The 20,507-nt window shown below is 43.3% G+C and overlaps 1 protein-coding gene across 3 annotated transcripts in view; it reads right to left on the bottom strand.

The window, feature by feature from the left end:
- Positions 1-20,507, bottom strand: part of klhl5 (kelch-like family member 5) — a 73,226-nt gene that overhangs the window by 30,093 nt on the left and 22,626 nt on the right. Inside the window, exon 1 of one of the 3 annotated variants that reach the window (XM_026170937.1) lies at positions 5,945-7,318. The exons of 1 other annotated variant lie outside the window; for it this stretch is intronic. In XM_026170937.1, the coding sequence (XP_026026722.1) occupies positions 5,945-6,561 (617 nt within the window). In that variant the 5' untranslated portion in view covers positions 6,562-7,318. Of the gene's footprint in view, positions 1-2,751; positions 2,778-5,944; positions 7,319-20,507 lie in introns of those variants that run through there. One more of the 3 variants, XM_026170939.1, reaches the window with a different exon arrangement.

Below are 20,507 nucleotides of genomic sequence, written 5' to 3'. Positions count from 1 at the left end.
CTTATCTGTTTTCCTCAGACATAGCAGGCAACTGTTTTGAGCACGGCAACCTCCAAAGGTCCTGTATACAACATAGACTGTATATTAAAAAGATGGATGCATCCTTTTCTTTCTGTTTATGGGTATACACATTTTCCGTTGAGATGCTTTTCTACAGACAAAATCTGCATCTTAATTAAAAGTGTATTTTTGTTCCCCCACCCAACTCAGAAAGGGCATTTTAGGCAGTGACTAAGCATGTATACATAATTGATGCATGCACAATACAGGAGAAGAGACCGTTTTACTGTTACTTTATGAACTTCCCTCTTATTTTTAGCCTTTTAATAAACAGAAATGTAGACTGAGTAAATGAAAACAAAACCAATACTCATGGTTAAAAAAAGAGATTTATTACAAAGTTTATGACTTTTCTTTGGCTCTTTCGGGGTGGAAAAAGAAAAACTCCTTTGCTTAGGAAAACTAATATCAGAGTGATGCACCTTGCTGAAAAGCTCACACTAGGGCTGTGTCAAGTCATCCTGTCCGTGATTATACCACCACAGATTTTTACATCATATCAGAATATCAGTGATATAGCAACACCACACCCTCACGTTCCCTAGCAAGCCTGGCAACGACACAATACCAGGCATGCTTAAGAGTGAGAGCAGGTTAGCTCCCCGATGACGGTTTAGTAACTAAAAAGAGAAGAAAGCTACTTCAACAACCTCCAACAAAAACAGCACACTTTGCTTGCTTGCTTCTTGCTAAAGGTGTAAACGACAAATTTGCTTCATAGTTTGAGGCATCATCGAGTACAACCAGACTACAAAGGCTCGGCTGGAGGAGGATGTGCTAGCAACAGCTGATGTGCAACCCAGTGGATGGAAATGGTGCAACAGAAGCGCTTTAAGTAGCTGGTTAAATAGCTCGACCCAAGATACAACATCCCAGAAAGAAACTACATTTCAGTTTAAACTGTATTATGTGACAATACTGTGCAGACTCCTGAAAACTTCCAAGGTTAAGTATTAAGCCAGCAGCTTTTGCCTTTTAGAGTTGCCAGCAGCAAATCTAATGCTGTTGCTGCTGGCATCTTGTCATAAATATAATTATTGCAAATTTCCTTGAAATAATGTGATGAAAATTTGAGGATATATCACCCACCCCTAGCTAGTCCTAGCTAAAAAACAAAGAAACAAAAAACTTAAGGATTCAAAACAATAGTCTACAAACTGGAGTGTGACCCCAGAGTGGCTACAGCCACCTTCAATATACTGTCTATCGCCTGCTCAGCATCAAACCTAATAACCTGCTACTGCATATAATGAGGCTGTTGCAAATATTCTTAATGTGATTATAATTGAATATAAAAATAAATTAGAACATTTGTGTGTGAAAATGAAATCTGTTGTGGAAAATAAAATCAACATTACCACTTTTTGTCTCCCGAGTGACACAGAAAGCAAAGCTGGCTTTCCACCTTTAGATACAACGCTGCCGAGGGGTTAACGGCGCATCCAGGAGAGTGAGAGCAGTGAATGATTTATCCTACCTTAATTAGGGAACATAAGTGGACAGATGTGAGCTGAACAACTGAGGGTCAGTGTTGTTAAGTTCTAACATTCATCTAGTTGTCATTTTCTTCCTTAAAAAAAAGTTCTTTTGTTTTAGCAACTTTTCTCCATTCTCCAGCTGCTTCCATTTTCACACCGGATACTCTTCCTGATGCAATCCCCATGGGATCTGATTCTCCTCTCGAAATCAGGATCTTTTGCTTGTTAGGCGAATGTGTGAACCACTCCATATGGAGCCAGGCTGTTTCTATGTCTAACACTTTGTAATAACGGTGAGCTAACAACATATATAAGCCAGCTTAATAGTTAGCGCTTGTGTCTATAAAAATGTCTTAAAAATACAAAACTCTCAGATGCTCAAGCCCGACAAGGATCTAGAGAGACTGGAGATGTAACACAAGATTTAATGGCTCAACTCTGTTTGGGTTTTTGATAGCCCTAACATAATGAACCATTTTTCTAGCTAAAGACTCTTTATTTATCAATAACCGGCAGATTTACATTTATGTGGACAGAAAAGCGACCTCTTAAGCGGAGGTCCGCACCTGCTTGATGTTAGAGCAGGCATAACAAGGTCACCGTTTCAAACCAAGTTAATGCAAGCTTAGGTCTTACGAGATAAGAACTCATTTGTGACTTTAATGAACAAACTCTCACTCTGTTTAAAAAAAAGAAAATAATGTGCACCTGGTGCGTTTATGCACATATTTAGTATAATCACGTGATTAGGAATGGGTATCGTTTAGGTTTTATCCGATACCAGTACCAAACCGGTACTTTTGAAACGGTGCCGGTGCTTAAACAGTGCTCGAACTGGTGCTTAAAGAATGGAAAACACAAAATTGGTCCAAAAACCTCTCATGTTCAGCTGTTTTTTTGTAAAAAGATAACAATGTTAGACTTTTCTGCAGCTATGGGGCATATATGGCATCACTCTTGGCTGGAAGCAGTGCTTAATCAATGGAAAAAAAACTAACTTTGTCCAAAAACCTCTCATGTTTAGCTGTTTTCCACTTTTTCTTTGGTCATTTTAGCCTTTTTGGTCAGGGTGAAGGGAGTATGTGCCATCAAATAAGAAGACAGCCGCATGTAACTACGACTGTGTTTGCTAGTTCACCTTACATGCATTAATGTAATAACGTGGTTAGCCTACTCAACGTAAATTACACACGAACAACATTAAGCTACTCACGTGGAGAAGAACGGCTGCTGCTGCCATCATCATCCTCATCATTTCTGCTACACTGGCAGGGCTAGGGGCCAGGACTCTAATCTTCGGGTTTTTGGGGGATGTTGCTAACTCCGGGTCCGATAACAGGCACCACACCCGCAGTAGAGGTGCACGATGTGAGGTCTCGCAGCAAGCTATCAATTACGGCACATTTCTCGGCTTTTAACAAAACGCTATGCGTCGCCAGGTGTTTCATCAGATTCGAGGAGTTACCTCCTTTGCACAGTATCACCTTAAAGCACTTGTTGCTGGCTGCTGAGTTTGCATCTTTTACTGAGAAGTACAGCCAGACTTTGACCACTTCGCTTTGGGCATTTTTAATCTGTAGCTCTGCTCTAAAAGAACGTACGTACCTGGGCCCGCCTACTATCCTTGCAAAGGTAAAATGATTGGCTGGAATCCAAAGTGTATGACATCTCAGGGGAAAAAAAGCACCGAAATAAAGCACCGAAATGTGTGCTGCTTTTCGGTCTGGTTACTACCGTTTATGTCAGAATGGCACCGGATACCGGTACCCATCCCTACATGTGATACAGCCAGGCTCATCTCTGCCTATGTGCATTCTCTCTCTGTCCTGTTCCAACTTTCATATCTCCAACTAATCTCATTACTCACTCTCTTCATTCCACCTCATCCCAACATTAATCTTTGCCTCAATTTTCTCCCTCTTTCCTATCCCGTTCCAACCCTCCAAGGAGGCTTTTTGGCTGGCTTTCCTGCTCTCTAGCATGTGCATGTGTGTGTGTGTGGATGTGTGTCTGTAGACGAATGGTGTGGCTAAATACTGCCAGAGGAGACGGCTTTGAAGTAGGGGAACGCTGCCTTCCAGTCCCCTTAACTGAGCCTGGCAACCACTCAATATGGACAGAGAGAGAAAGGAGGAAGAGAGAGTGTGTGTCTAGGGCAAATCAACACCATGAAGCCAGATTTTTTAAACCCCCGCACCAGGCAAGGGCACTCGCCCAACTGTCATTGGGTGTCTCTCTCCCAGCCTCTTTAATACGCTCACTTCCCAACACATTAGCAAGGGAAAAAAAGAAGGGGTGGAGGGGGAGGGCAATGAGTGGCCAGGGGTGGGCAGAGATGAATGTGGGACAGGAGGAGAAAAAGGGTAAGTAAGGGAGGTACACCAGGATTAAACGAGGGAAAGCTGGGTGGGGTGTGAAAGTGAAAAGGAGAGGAGGAGATGAGTGGAGCCGAGCAGTGCCTTCAGTCGCTCTGGGATTCTGTGCGCGTCCCTTCCCATGATCCCATTTGGGATTCTGCCACCCGTGTTTTGGAGTATCACACTGTACACAGGAGCTCTCTGAGGATGAATCGCACAGAGAAACACACAAACAAACCCCCACACACCACAAAACAAACATGCTGAAAAGCTACACATGTATGCAGCATACACTAATGTCTGGGTTGGTATGGCAACAATAATGTGTGCAAGGACATGGCTTCGTCCGTATACGTTTCCATTCAGACTCGTGCAGTGAAAATTTTCTCTGCCTGTGTTAACGAGGCATGTGCGTGTGTGTGCGTGCTTGTGTTACTATTAGGCAGAAGTAATTTGCCGTGTAAGCGCCGCCGGACTACCATCGTCACTGAAGATACGACATTAAGCCTTGCATAACAATGGGTATTTTTAAGACCTCAGTTTTCTCCTTCACAAGCAGAAACATACACGTTTGCGGTGAAAACAAGTTCATGAAGAGACATCAAAGATGAATCGGTTTTTAAAAAAATAGGTATATCAACTTTGGCTCTGATGAAAGCTGTGTGTGCACACATGTGCGTGCATTGTTTCCAATGAACCTTTTATATTTTCTGAGGTGTATGGGGAACACGGAGTACGATAGAAGGCTACCAGACGCATTTTGCCTGTATAGTAAACACACCTAAAGAAGCTGCCTAAACATTGCCCGTATTTTACAACTGCATCACAATAATATAAGTGTGGTTAGGACATCCTAATTACCCTGTTTTCCTATCTCCAAGGCAACTATTAATTAAATGGCTTTTTCACACCACTACAGCTGGATGGTCACACAGATGCAACACACTTCTTTCCGCATGTGAACACAAGCATGCAGAACCCTAAGGATTAAGAATAAAAGCCTTCGACTCTGATGCTGAAAACAAAACAATACAAATGTCAAGTGCAGTATGCAGCAACATGCAGAGCTCAGCCCTAGAGTCATATTGTAAATGACTCTGAAAATCCCATAAGCACAAGAGTGAATTTCTGTTTGTGTTTGCATGCATCGTCTAATAACAGAGCCTGACTGGTGAAGTGTTATTAGTTGGTTGGAGGGAGAAGTCAGTGCACCACACCCAAATGTACTCAGCCCTCACCTTCTCTATCCATCTTTCCATCTGTCTGCATGTTGAGAGTGGTGAGAGCATGCTGTCTGAACAGCCTTCTTATTCTATTAACTCATCAGGGGGGAATTCAGCTTCCATAGACCCTGTGTGCGCCAGAGATCAAAAGGAACAACAATAAAGAAAATAAATGATAAATGGCCTGTATTTGTATAGCACTTTTTCTAGTCCCTAAGGACTCCAAAGCGCTTTACACAACCTGTCATCCACCCATTCACACACCGGTGATGGCAAGCTACAGTGTAGCCACAGCCACCCTGCGGCGCACTGACAGAGGCGAGGCTGCCGGACACTGGCGCCAGCAGGCCCTCTGACCACCACCAGTAGGCAACGGGTGAAGTGTCTTGCCCAAGGACACAACGACCGAAACTGTCCAAGCCGGGTCTCGAACCGGCAACCTTCCGATTACAAGGCGAACTCCCAACTCTTGAGCCATGATTGCGAATAAATTCACATCTTCTATTTAATTGTATTTCTTCCTTTTGAGCTATTGTACTTGTTTAAGCCATTTCATTTGTCGTTAATGTTTGGCCTACTATAACACATGATTCCAACGTAAATGAAAGTAGATCCCATCTTAACAACGCACTAGACTGCAAACAGCCCAACTAGAAGAATTACAGCTTGCCAAATGCTCTTCTGATAAGTTGAAGCTAACACCGAGGAGTTCTTGTTTAAACTTTTCAGGGAAGTGTGCGTCTTTCACACAACTAAGTGCAGAAATTCTGCTCACAACTTTCACCTGAAAAGTCAGAAACTGCCAACAGCATCCCCCTACTACTACCTGCAAGAGCTGGAGTCTGTTTCCGGGTGGTTGTTGTTCTCCTCGTTGCATGCTGCTGCCGCCACCGCTGCTGTCGCCGCCGCCGCCTCCTCCTCCTCAACCCCGGGGGGCTCGGACACCAGCTGGGGTGCAGGGGCCTCCCCGGGGGGCTCCATGCTCGTCACGGGGCGAGAGCGACGTTGAGGCGGCGGGGAGACCCAGGACAGCGCTGCGGAGGAGCTTCGGCACTCTGGCTGGCTGAACGAGCGGGGACAGGAGCTCCCCGTCGCTCCAGCTGCCGCTCCTCCCGGACCGCCCCGACTCCCAGCCGGATCAGCAAACTTTCTGCTGCTGCCGCTGCCGTTACACAGGTTAGACCCAGCGCTGCCACTGGCCACCAGACCGCCGTGACTCCCCGCACTGGGGTTTACGCTGTTTGAATTCGAGTTGCTAGAGCCGCTAACTGAGGGTCCGTCTCCGGAGCTGCCGCCCGCTCTCCTGCCGGGGAAGTAGTCTCCTAGCGGCGGGGAGTGAGGCGGAGGGACCGCGGGGTGACCGAACCACCTCCATCGGATTCTCAGGATCTGCTTCACATCGAACTCCTTCCGCGAGGAAGAGCCCGAGCCGCTACTCGACATTCCAGGGCTCGACACGAGGAAATGGCGGGGAAGATCCCGTGCCGCTCTGCCGTTAAAACTGTACACTGCACTGCACGCGCGTCTCTCCTGGCAACCGCACGCCCGGTAACCGCGACTGGAGGAGTGAGCTGAATATAGCGGAGTATACAGACACACAAAGAGAGAGAGGGAGAGAGGAGGAGGAGATCTACTCTTAAGAGCCAGAGCATTTCAAGTAACCACAAACATCTGCCACAAGGACACGTTCATGTCACAGCTCTGCCAAATGACACAGAGCTGAAAGAGAGTGGACCATCACCATCACCGTCTTTTTCCCCGTCATTACTCAACAGACCAGACAATCAGTCGATATTAATTAATAGGAGATGGAAGCCAGCAGACAGGCAGTTTGTTGTGCGCGCTGAGGTCGATTAGTCGATCAAAATGAAAATAACGACCAACTAGGGCTGCTGCTAACTGTTTTCAGGATCGATAAAGTAATTTTTGGTTCTATCGATTAATCCCAGACCACTCTGGAAAATGTAAGAAGTCCGTGAAAAATGTGAAATTGCTTGTTTACTAAAAGGATGCAACCTTCAAAGCTGAAAAAAAGAAAAAGTGCTGTTTCACTTGGTGCCTGAGGCTGCCTCCTAAAGTCAGTCCCCACGGGCAGCCATGTTAAAATGTCTAACGGTACAGCCTTAAAATGCATGTTTACAACCTGCTGCAAAATACAGAGTTGGCAGAGTGAACATTTTGTTGTTGCTCTTTGATACTACTTCAAAAAAATTCTTACAACTTAAAACTTTTTTAGCTTTAAAAAGTATTAATGGGGGTATTTGACCTAACTCACGTTGCACTTTTATTAAAAAAAACACAAGAGGAGAGGCAATACTGTCAAACTGTTGCAGTTTGGCTTGCACTCACACATGCACAAGTCCCCAAATCACAGGTTAAAAACCAAACTCCACAGTCACACCCTGTATAATTAATAAACCTGTGCAGTGGGCCACCTTTACAGGCTACAGGGTAAAATCCATAATTACAGTAATAAAAGTGCAAAAATAACTTAAGCTGGAAGTAAAGCAGGAGAGATTGGGGGTGGCTGTAGTGCAGAAGGTAGACTAGTCAGCCACTAGTCGGAAGGTTGGTGTTTCAGTACCTGGCTGCCGTAGCCCTTGTGCCAAAGTAACCTTGGGCACGATACTGAACCCTGAGGTGTTTTCTGATGCCTTGATTGGAGTGTGAATGTTAGATAAAAGCACTTAATGAACTTAGATATAGGCATGTTGTGTAAAGCACTTTGAGTGTTTAGATAGAGTAGAAAAGTGCTGTTTAAGAACTTTTTGCCATGTTTTCCCCCAAAGTACAAAAAACGATCGACTGTTAGTGCAGAATAGCCTCAACAAATTAATATTAATTGTAGCAGAATCGTGCTTTCCAACTACCTATACAAGCTAAAGAATAACCTCTTTTTAGCTCCAAAGAGATGTGAGGGGTACCCATAGTCTTACCTGCACAGGCCCATACGCTCCAACTCAGCTTCCTCCTCATGTGGCCAAGAACTAAGCTACTATTAACCAAATAATTACCTTGAGCTTTAGCTGCAGTAACATATTGATGTGGGTATTAAATTTCTTCATTAACAAACTGTATGACTTCATTCTATGCATAGCTGCTTTCTTCTTCTTCATATTTTGGCTGCTCCCTTTAGACGTTGCCACAGTGAAACACCCCATCCCTAGCATCCTCATCTCTCTGCCTTCTCTACATCCACAAATCTTATCCATGGTATTCCTCTTTTTCCAACTTCTTCCAATTTCCAACATCCTTTGTCCGGTGTATCCTGTATCCCTCCTCTGCACATGGAGGACCATGTCAGCCGTTTCTCCAAAGTGTCCATCTGATACACTCATTTCTAATACTGCACCATCCTGGTCAACGTCAATAAAAATCTTAGCACCTCCTGCTCCACCTTTTTCTTTCTTTGTGTCCAAACCATATATCACAGTAGGCCTCACTGCCATCTTATAAACTTTCCCTTTCACTCTTGCTACTTTTCTTCTGTCATAAATGCAGTGTTGGGACTAACGCGTTATTAAGTAACGCGTTACAGTAACTACGTTATTATTGTGGTAACGAGCACGGTAACTAGTTATTATGCCAAAATCAGGAACGCGTTACTCGTTACTGGGATTTAGATAGGCTCGTTATTCGTTACTTCGTGTGGTGGCTATCGCGGAGCTTCCACAGATTCAATAACAATAGCAAGTGGTGGAGGCCAGCAGGTGGATGAAGGAAAAGGGAGGCAAGAGGAGAGACCCGAAGCGGCCGCTGGTCCGAGAGTGTCAGGTGAACTGAACTTCAGGTAAGAAGTTATAACCTGCAGTCCACCTGGGTCAGATATGAACCAAGTTTAGGTGGAGTTTATTTTCGTTATGCTGACTTTTTCGTACTGCGTGCTAGCTAGCATGACGGAGTTTCTATACAGCTGGGTGGTGCTATGTTACTGATGTTGAACTTTATTTTGTTCATAAGTTTAATTATTAGAGTTGCCAACCGTCCCGTAAAAAACGGAATTGTCTGGTATTCAGAGAAAATATTACGCGTTTCGTATTGAGGTGAAAAGGAACAGTTTGTCCCGGACTTCAGCTACAATGAAAAAGACACAAAGCTGGAGTTATTCTGTGTTTACGCTGCACAGCTGCCTCTTCTTCTCTCATCCTCTCACCCTCCCTCTCCTGTTTCTACTTCAATCATTAAACTGATCAATGATCAGCTGATCGGCTTTTCTCTCTTGTTTATTTATCGTCCGCTTTGCGCCAGAAAGAGGAAACCAGCGGGTGTCACGCTAAACAACAGCAGCACTTTTAAGCTTGATCAGCTGTTGTTAGAATTTATTTAATATTAATTTCTAGTATCAGCTGATGTTGGCTGGAGCCACAGCTGTAAACCTGCTGGTCATGATATCGGTTTGGTTATGTGGTGAGAGGGAAACATGAAAATGAAACCAGGAGATGTCCTTCCTGAATCATCAGAGCTGTGATGGAGAAACAGGTTTACCTTTTAGTTAACATGAATGAGTTGAAGAGAAGTTATGAACTGTTTCTGAGAGACAAATAACACCAGGATCCTTTTCTAAGTAGCTGACAGCTGGTAACTGTGCAGGGGCGGGTCTAGCAAAGTGTTGCCAGGGGTCCATGTAGGGCATTAAAAGGGAAAGGGGGGCACAAGGAAATACTTTCTTATTCTCATTTAAAATGTCTCACTTTTAAAGAAAATAACTATCTGAGTCTTACAACAAACGATTGATAGATTGATACATATTTACCATCAGAACAGTGTACATCACTGTGTGTTTATTTTCATTCAAAGGCTTTATGGTTTTTCCTATAATGGTGGGCCGGTCTTTAGTCAAAATGCCCGGGACAATTTTTTTGTCCCAGTCCAGCTCTGTATGCAGCTCATCTTCAGTCTGGTGTTACCTACATCTTCCTATTCAGAAGGCAGAATTTCCGAGTTCTGAGTACAATCAAAAGCACCACGACTGCAGTTTTTTGTGTTGGATGTAAAAAACAGGCTAGGATAGAATCAGGCGTGGGATTTCTCTCGTGGAAATGTGCACATTATTTTTTCCTTTCTATTGGTAGGTGGCACAGTGCACTTGTGGCAAGTAAGCAAGCTAGAAGACTGGCAATCTTGCTGGGTATCCAGTTACGGAAGCAACACATTAACAAGAGAATTCTGAGTAAAACCAAAGTTACTTTCCCTAGTAACGAGTTACTCTGAAAGTAACGAGTAACTTGAAGTAACTGAGTTACTTTTGATAGAAGTAACTAGTAATGTAACTAAGTTATTAATTTAAAGTAACTTACCCAACACAAATCACAAATCATATTCATCTCCACCTGCTCCACCCTACCTGGTCTCTCTTTGTCACCTCTCTTGTCCCCCCAGGTGTATGTCAGTAGAATTCACAGACAACAGTGACCTTTAAGGAACCCCATAACTGCATTTGTGTGTATTTTTAAAGGACTATCTAACAAATTACGGTTCACTGTGTGGTACTTCAGTTTTGCTGAGGGAAATTCTTGTAGTTTTTTTTTTTTAAAGTCCACGCTAATTAGCTGATATGTGTGTGCGCATTGCACCCACGCAGCTTATGAGTGCAGCTTGCCAACCAAGCTACTGCTCCACCCTTTAATCCATATCTGGCTCCAAAATAAAGCAACAGGGAAACAGCTAAAACCTTCCAAATGTGGAGTTCAGCGGGTGACGCCACAGTTAATTTTGTGATTTTCAAGTAAATGCAACAAACATCCCACTAGTGTGAGGCTGAATTTCACATAGTAACAATTTTGGTATTCACCTTTGAAAAAAAAAAAGAGCTTTAGTGTTAAGACTCTGGTTGCAACAACAGGGCACGGTTCAGGTTACATAGGATAATTTGTAATAAGTCGTTACAGAGCTGCTAAGAGACAAACAGGTGTCTTTGTAGCTTTCAGTGAACACGAAGGTTTGTGAGGCTGCAGCAATCATTACATGGTAATCAGAGACTCTAAAATGTAATGAGGCGGTGGACACAACCTCTTCATCATCTTCTTACTCACCTTGTCTAATGGTGTTCACTCACTCCTTTCTGCACCCTTATTTCTCTGAGTCGCCGTCCATGTTATTGCCTCTGAACAATCTTACACTTTTTGGAAGCTGGCTGCAATACACTGATGTGATGATTTGTTTCTTACGCAGATACTGAAAATAGCCTGCACTGCCTCAAATCACCACAGCGGGAAGGCCTGAGTTTTCCTTGAGAATAAGATTTCACCACACATGCACAATCTTAGACAGACATGTCTCTTGTTTTTGGCCCATGCACATGAGCTTACTCTTCTTCTCTATAAGCCATTACTATCATCCATCCATTACTACGCTCCTTCCTTCACGTCCCCCTTTTCTCTCCATCTGCAATGCAGCAGCTATTCATGGACAATAATGATCTGTGGGAGCGGGCCCTGTGGGAGCCATCCCATGCAGACACACTCGGGGCACCCGGCGGCCCAGCCAGGCAGAACCTTCTTCCCTTCCCGCAGTAACCCCGGGACGACCACAGGATTTGCCAGAGCCAGAGAGCCGGAACACCTTATGTTCTGGATGGAGTCCCACCAACAGGAGGGGAGGGATGCTTTAGGAGTCCCACTCTAGCAAAAATCAATAAGTCAAACAGCTGAGGTCAGTTTGTGAATTACACAGATGGGAGATGTGTTACTCATAGATTGGCCCTGCAGAGCAACAGCCAGTCGGAGAGATTCATTTTTTCCATAAATAAATGACTGAGAGGAGCAGTTTAATACGGCCGATTTAACTTTCACCGCTTTTGTTTGCCAGGTTCTGAGAAACAGGGCTTTTCTTCAGCTTCAGGATGTGCTGATGACTAAGTGCAGGACCACCCTGCTGCTTTATCCGATCAATACTACAAAGTCAATACAAACGCACACAGACACAGGAACATAGAACACACACACATAAACCAAGGCTTTGAGGAAGCATGAAACCAGCAGCAGCATCATTATTAAAGCAAAGAAGTAACAAAAAGTCAAGGAAGCGAGAACGATTTCACAGTGACACATCATACTCCTTTAGAAGGAAACACTTTAACTTGTTAGAGACACTGGACTTATTTATACATGCACTCACCAGCCACTTTATTAGTTACACCTGTTTAACGGATTACAATGCAAATATCTAATCAGCCAATCACATGACAGCAACTCAGTGCATTTAGGCATGTGGACAGGGTCAAGAACACCTGCTGAAGTTCAAACTGAGCATCAGAATTGGGAGGAAAGGTGTTTTAAGTGACTTTTAACATGGCAGATGTGCTTCTCTGAGCATTTCTGAAACTGCTTATTTACTGTAATGATCCCACACAACCGTCTCCCCAATGGAAAAGAGAAAGTATCCAGTGAGCAGCAATTCTCTGGGAGAAAATAAATGCCTTGTTAATGCCAGAGATCTGAAAAGAATATCAGCTTCCTTTGAGGTGATAGGAAAGCAAAAATAACTCAAATTACCTCTGGTTACAGCCAAAGCATGCAGAAGAGCATTTGTGAATGCACAACATGTTGAACCATGAAGCAGGTGGATTACAACAGCAGAAGACCACACCAGGAGGCCACTCCTGTCAGCTAAGAATAGGAAACTTAGGTTAAAATGCAGATGGGATCAACAACATTGGGCAATAGAAAATTGGAAAAATGTGGCTTGGTCTGAAGGGCCTTGACATTTGGATAGGTTCAGGTGCTTTGTGGCTTAGACTGCTACTGGATGTGTAATGGTGTGGGGGGTATTATCTTGATACACTTTTCAATACTAACTGAGCATTGTGTAAACACCACAGCCTATCTGAGGATACTTGTTGAACCCGTTGAACCATCCCTTCATGTGCCCATTGTCTGATAGCCCCATGTCACAAAGCTTAAATCATCTGAAACTGGTTGTTTGAACATAGCAATTAATTCACGCTGCTCAAATGGCCTCCACCATCCAAAAAGCACCTCTACGATGTGTTAGAATGAAAAATTCACAACAAATGTGCAGCATGTGTGATGCCATCATGTTAATATAGACCAAAATCTCTGAGGAATGTTTGCAGCATCTTGTTGAATGTATACCTCAAAGAATGAAAGCAGTTTTGAAGAAAAAAGGGAGTCCAACTTAGTATAAAAACACATATTTCACATGTGCAAAAGAGCTAAACAACCTTAATTTAAATCTATCGGCAGTATTCTGCTTTCTGGAGACCATTCTCCAGGCTGAGAGACCACAAGGCATAGCACATATAAAGGCAGGTGCAGTGAAGGGCTGCAAAGACGTATAATACAATAATAGTTCCTTTGATTTCATGTGACTTTCCAATTCCCACTGAGTCTGTGCAATTTCCCCACAGTGAGAGAAATTTATCACATAACATCTATGTATGCATGAGCACAAATCCTGAGATTTCCAATACAAATCTGTCATTTAACTGGTGGGGTTGTAAATAATGTGATCTTTTATTTTTTTTTAAGTTATGCTGTGTTTAGACCATAGAAACTGAAAATGGATGTGTTTTTTGAAAAGTGAAACCAACATGGAAGTCCTGTGATTGCACAAAGGTTTGTGAGACAAAAACCCACGACTCCCACAGCAAACATTTCCTGATCAGGTGAGTCGCTTGTTTCAGGTCATACTGAATAAAATATCAAGTTCATTTTGTAAAGTGGTCGTTATTAAGAGTCAGAGATTTCAGCACTGGCCCCTTTTTTGTCTCTTCCGGTTTCAAAACAACGAGATGGTGATAACACTCAGCTTCACTAACCAGTGAGTGATGTCACAGTGGCTCTGTCCGTCTCTTATACTGTCTATGGTTTCGCCTCCTTGTAATTGTGTGAATGCTCAGGGGTATTTTTTTTTAGATTAAAGCCCACTTATTCTGTTAAAAAGGGCCTTCAAGCAGCACTGCATTAAAAACAGTTACACTTCTGTTTTTAATTCACCTCGTTGGCTCATGAACACTTCCAAAAAACATTTTTCATTCCACCATCCACAGATTCAAGATCAAAGTATACAAAGAAGAAAAAAAACCATGAACAAGATCCAGAAATGCCTTTTCTTCTACTAAAATCACTTAAAATGGACTAAGAAGAAATGGAAAACTGTCCTTTGGTCTGAATGAACTAAACTTGCAATACTCTGAGGAAATGATGAGCATAGGGGCAACATCTGGCTTGTTTTACCACACAGCTCAAAAGCCAGCATCTGTGATACAATTAGGTTGCATTAATGCGCGTGTCTTAAGGAACCTTCATATCTGAAGTCAACTTTAATACTAAATGATACACACGTGCATATGGTGCAGTCTAGCAGTTGTCCTACTTTTCAGACCTGTCCCCTCCTGGTGATGTACGGAGCATTAGGAAATGAAAAAGGCTTTGCCAAGACACCGGTCTCCTCACTTCCCAATAAGCTACAGATCATCTTAAGAAAAGATGAGGTGAAACAACACAGGAGTCGGTATAAAATGTCTTTGAAATGTCTTGGTGGCATTAAATTCAAAATGACCACACATGTTAGAAACAAACAAACAAAAATAAGAACAGTTACAACATATATTTGATATTTGATACAGCATCCTAGAATTACTTTCAATTAAATGAGTTTCAATGATTACATTCGACTGTACACATACAGTCTGTGTTTGACTTACTGTTTTTTGTTGTTAAAATGGCAGCTAAGTTAATAATTTACATACCCATCTTGCACATTGATTTACTCTCGTAACTCCTAACTGAACATAAATTCTGCATCAGCATCAATTTGGCTGTGTTCCCTCTTGCGAGTGGATTCCTCCCAGGCATGAGTGGTTATATATTTACATCAGCTTGTGTTCTGGGAACCGAGAATAGATTTCACATTTCATTTATGTGCTGTTGAGTTTAAGAGACCCTGTATTAAAGGGTTATCTGGATAACTTTCTAATCCGGCCTTCTCTCTCCCACTGAGCCCTCCTCACAACTATAAAAAACCCCAACAACTAAGGAGTCAGAGAGCAAACCAATGCATTTCTGTGCTACTTACGGTGGAAATGCACTCCTGTTAATGGGGGAGGCTGGGAATGGGGCTCAGAGGGGGAATGAAACAGAGGAATGACGGGTCATTCGGCTCTGGTCTCCTTCAGTTGGATCTAATCATTGGTCACTTGGCAGAAGCCTCCTTGAGCGGCCTACTGTTATTGGTCTCCTGGCTGTGGTAGTCCAAGGCTATCACTCACAACTCTCTAGCGCAACTTTATGGCTCTACAACAACATACACAAACACACACACCCACACCCAAGAAAATGACACCGTGAAAGTCCCTTCACACACACTCCTCCCTTGATAAGCTTCCTGTTTATGTGCATTCACGCATGCATGCATACTGTCATGGTACTGGGTCTGGTGTTCAAAACAGTGTTAATGTTTTAATTATTAATATTCTGTAATTTAGTGGTCGCGTCTCAGTCTGTGTCTCATGTTTCCCGTTTTATTTTGATAGTGCCTCAGCTGGTGTTAGAGTGTTCAGTTTTGCTTCCTCTCAGTCTTGTGTGTGTGCGATTAGTCCCAGCTGTGCTTCCCTCCTGGTCCTCATCCCCTCATTACCCTTCTGTGTATGTAGTGCTCAGTCTTCCACTGTCTGTTGTTGGGTTGTCTGTTTACCTCCCTCATGTTTCCTAAGTCCCAAGTTTCTTCAGGTCTCAGGTTCCCAGTTTCTGTATTGTGTTTCTATGCACCTCATGTCTTTATGTTTAGCGTTCCCCAGTTTAGGCTTTTGTTAGTTTATCACAGCCTCCCATCGCCTTTTGTTTGTAGTGTTTTGTGGAGCCCAAAATAAAGGCTCTATTTTTGTTAATATCCACCTCCATCTGCATTTGGGTCCACGTTCTCTTCAATCTTCGTCCGCCACTGCAGACGTGACACATGCACTAACATACAGCTGGTAAATGCAAATTGTAGCACACCATCTGATTCGTGCACATGTACTTCATAAATATTCAAGTACGCACTCTCAAAGTCACATAAATACAAACACAGAGTCAAATAAAAATAGGTAGCAGCATCGAGGGAAAGCTGTCGTAAAAGATTTTATAGGGCCAGAAAGTGAAACATTATCTGTCTGGCCTTGCTGTGATGATCAGCTCATCTCTCATGACTGATGTTCATCCTCCAAAGGGCCTCTTCCAATCTCTGTCTTTACTTATTCCCTCTTCCTCTTTCCACTTCTTCTTTTCTTCCCTACGGTTGGCTCCGTTTCGAAAAATCTCTACTTACCCCCTTTGTTTTCCTTCCCACCCACACTCTCTGCTTTTCTCCACAATCTCCTTCCCAACCTCAATTTCCAGCTTGAGGAAATTGAGGTTGTTGCATCCCTGCTATTATACTTCGCTCGTGTCTCTCTCTCTGTGTGTGTGTGTGTGTAATGGCGGGACTCTGGTGCTGATTCCCTGAGGTGTGAACCTCCAGGGATGTCACTACAAAAGCTATTGTTCCATATAGGCATACACCCATCAAGACTTGTTTTCAAAATACGCGGAGCATAAAGCTCTGAAGATGAGCTATACGCCACCTATAGATTCAGCATGCATACACATGACAACCAAACAGTGTACTTTCATTCAAGTCACGACCACTGCATCATACACAGGCATTAACACTGCCAGCTTTGGTCTGTTGTGTTGCTTGGTACTGTAGCTGCAGGCGAGTCCGTCCTTGAGACTCAAAGCAGGCTCAGACCGGCCAAGCAAATAATTACCTCTCCACATTGCCACACTAGCAGCACCCGCCCATCACATGAATGAGGCAGGGAGTGTGTGTGTGTGTGTGTGAGAGAGAGAGACACACACACAGAGAGAGGAAGATTGCAATTAAATTCATCTGGAGGCACAGCATTTAATATAATTGAACAGAAAATAATTTCACACCGACTAAAGGATTTACAAGGCAGAAGGATTTTGGAATGTGAGTGAGTGTGTGTGTGTGTGTACTAGAGATGGACCGATCCGATATTACGTATCGGTATCGGTCCGATACTGACCTAAATTACTGGATCGGATATCGGAGAAAAATAAAAAATGTAATCCGATCCATTAAATATCACGAAAGCACCTCACAAAACTTGCAACACGCCGTAACTCACCTCAGAACGTTAGCACGTCGGAGCAGTATGCATCACGTGATAGAGCGGCTGTGGCATGCGGGACCTGTCGGTGGTCTGGATAGCATGTGGAGCTTCGCTAGCAACCCGGCATTTCATCTCCGACAAAGTTATCACCGAGAGAAGTAAAGCAAGTGTGTAAGTCCATCTCTGAATGTTTGTAAAGCATTCCTGCGTTAAGCTTAACGAGCGACTGCCTCTTCTTGCTGCTACTTCAATCATGAAACTGCTTAAACTGCAGGAATGTCTTAAAGACATAAAGACCTGGATGGCCGCTAACTTTCTGCTTCTTAATTCAGATAAAACTGAGGTTATTGTACTCGGCCCTGAAAATCTTAGAAATATGGTATCTAATCAGATTCTTACTCTGGATGGCATTACCTTGGCCTCCAGTAACGCGGTGAGGAACCTTGGAGTCATTTTTGACCAGGACATGTCCTTCAACGCACATATTAAACAAATATGTAAGACTGCTTTCTTCCATTTGCGCAACATCTCTAAAATTAGAAATATCCTGTCTCAGAGTGACGCGGAAAAACTAGTTCATGCATTTATTACTTCCAGGCTGGACTACTGTAATTCATTATTATCAGGATGTCCAAAAAACTCACTGAAAAGCCTTCAGCTAATCCAAAATGCTGCAGCAAGAGTCCTGACAGGGACTAGAAAGAGAGAGCATATTTCTCCTGTTTTGGCTTCCCTTCATTGGCTTCCTGTTAAATCCAGAATTGAATTCAAAATCCTGCTCCTCACATACAAGGTCTTAAATAATCAGGCCCCATCTTATCTTAATGACCTTGTAGTACCATATCACCCTATTAGAGCGCTCCGCTCTCGCTCTGCAGGCCTACTTGTTGTTCCTAGAGTATTTAAAAGTAGAATGGGAGGCAGAGCCTTCAGTTTTCAGGCCCCTCTTCTGTGGAACCAGCTTCCAGTTTGGATTCGGGAGACAGACACTATCTCTACTTTTAAGATTAGGCTTAAAACTTTCCTTTTTTCTAAAGCATATAGTTAGGGCTGGACCAGGTGACCCTGAATCCTCCCTTTGTTATGCTGCAATAGATGTAGGCTGCCGGGGGATTCCCATGATGCATTGAGTTTTTCCTTTCCAGTCACCTTTCTCACTCACTATGTATTAATAGACCTCTCTGCATTGAATCATATCTGTTATTAACCTCTGTCTCTCTTCCACAGCATGTCTTTATCCTGTCTTCCTTCTCTCACCCCAACCGGTCGCAGCAGATGGCCGCCCCTCCCTGAGCCTGGTTCTGCCGGAGGTTTCTTCCTGTTAAAAGGGAGTTTTTCCTTCCCACTGTCGCCAAAGTGCTTGCTCATAGGGGGTCATATGATTGTTGGGTTTTTCTCTGTATCTATGAAGCGCCTTGAGGCGACTTTTGTTGTGATTTGGCGCTATATAAATAAAATTGAATTGAATTGAATTGAAATTAACGATCAGCTGATCGGCTTTTCTGTCGCCAGTCGTGTCTCTAGTTTGCTTTTGGCCCACTTTGCACCAGAAAGAGGAAACCAGCGGCTGAACAACAGCAGCACGTTTAAGCTTGATCAGCTGTTGTTAGAATGTATTTATTATTACTTTCTACTCGAGGATCTTTATCTACGTAGCTGACGCTGGTAACTGTGCAGGGGCGGATCTAGCAATGTTTAGCCAGGGGGGCCGATAGGGCATGAACAGGGAAAAGGGGGCACAAAGACATACTTTTCTTTCTTATTCTCATTTAAAATGTCTAGCTTTTAATAAATAATTATCTGACACCCAAAGTTTTAATTTGATGTAAAATGAATAGAAGTCAATTACTGTATATAGTAACTATTAAGTCTAATATATATACCCTAGTAAGCTATAGTACTTTTTCCTTTGGGAAGGTACCATCTGTGCAGTCTGCAATTTTGTTGAAGAAAGATGTTGAATCTAGTTAATATTTCTTGAAAAATAATTGATTTCTGTGCATTTTTTTTCACACTGCATCAAATTAAGGTTGATTACGTCGATTAAGCATCATGAGGTGGCGCGTGAGGGGTGGTTCCCTATTTTTTTATTTTTTAAGTGTGCCTATGCGAAGGCACACTTATTACTATTGCTCGGATTTATTATTATTAAGTGTGCCTATGCGAAGGCACACTTATTACTATTGCTCGGATTTATTATTATTATTATTATTATTATTCTTTTTCCGCCTGAAATTTTGGACCTTAACTCGCCCCACAGTTTTGAGACAAGGTTCACATATGATATATCATTGTGTGCGGCTGGAGCTGGAATGAGTTGCTATGACTTTTGGTGTTTATTACTTCTATAGTTTTTTAAATATGAATATTTTAATGCAAGTTTTTTCCCATTGAAATGAATGGAGAACAAGAAAACTTCATTTGTGGTGTGCTGGCTCACTCTAGTGGTATGTCGGGAGTAATGCGAGGCGGCCGCTGTGTCCCTGTGGACGCTTTTATTTTGTATAACTACCGGAAGTAGTTCCTGTGTACTGACGCTAGCTGGGTAGCTAGCGCCGCGTCGCTTAAAAAGCAGCCGGGCTTGTCTTAAACTTAAGAGGCTGACACTCGCTAAACCACCCGATCGCTCGCCAAGCGACTGTTTCACACTGGACTTATTTTTCGTTTATATGGGCCGATGATGCTGGTCGATGAGGAAAAACTAACTGAGTTGTTTGGTGGTGGCTAACGCGGAGCTAGCTAGCCACCGGTATGTGTCTCTTTCCCCTCATATGTGGGGAAAGAAACATGTGAGGCGGCCGCCGATCGACCGGTTTTCAGGTGAGAATGTAGGTGTGTAAACGTCAAATATCTGCTCGTTTTGTCAAAACATCCCATATTAGCAACAGATTTCTCACGATGTTGCTGCTAGCCGGCTAGCTAGTTTGGCCGGCCGGCTAGCCGGCTAGCTAGCTCGGCTAGCTAGCGCCGCTTCGCTCAAAAGCATCCAGGCTTGGCTTTCAGTGAGGCGTCTCTAACTCCTTTCACCCCCGATCGCTCCGCAAACAGTCTTTGTCTTAGCTGGACTTATTTTTCGTTTATATGGGCCGATGATGCTGGTCGATGTGGAAAAAATAACTGAGTTGTTCATATACCGGTGGCTAGCTAGCTCCGCGTTAGCCACCGGTATATGTCTCTTCCCCTCGTATGCGGGGAAAGAAACACCGATCGACCGGTGGTGGCTAACGCGGAGCTCAATCGTGGATAAGGGAAACCCAATGCAGGAGAAGCA

The sequence above is a fragment of the Astatotilapia calliptera genome, chromosome 6 (genome assembly GCF_900246225.1).
Source record: "Astatotilapia calliptera chromosome 6, fAstCal1.2, whole genome shotgun sequence".
NCBI classification, from domain to species: domain Eukaryota; kingdom Metazoa; phylum Chordata; class Actinopteri; order Cichliformes; family Cichlidae; genus Astatotilapia; species Astatotilapia calliptera.
This window is presented reverse-complemented; position numbering and strand designations above follow the sequence as displayed.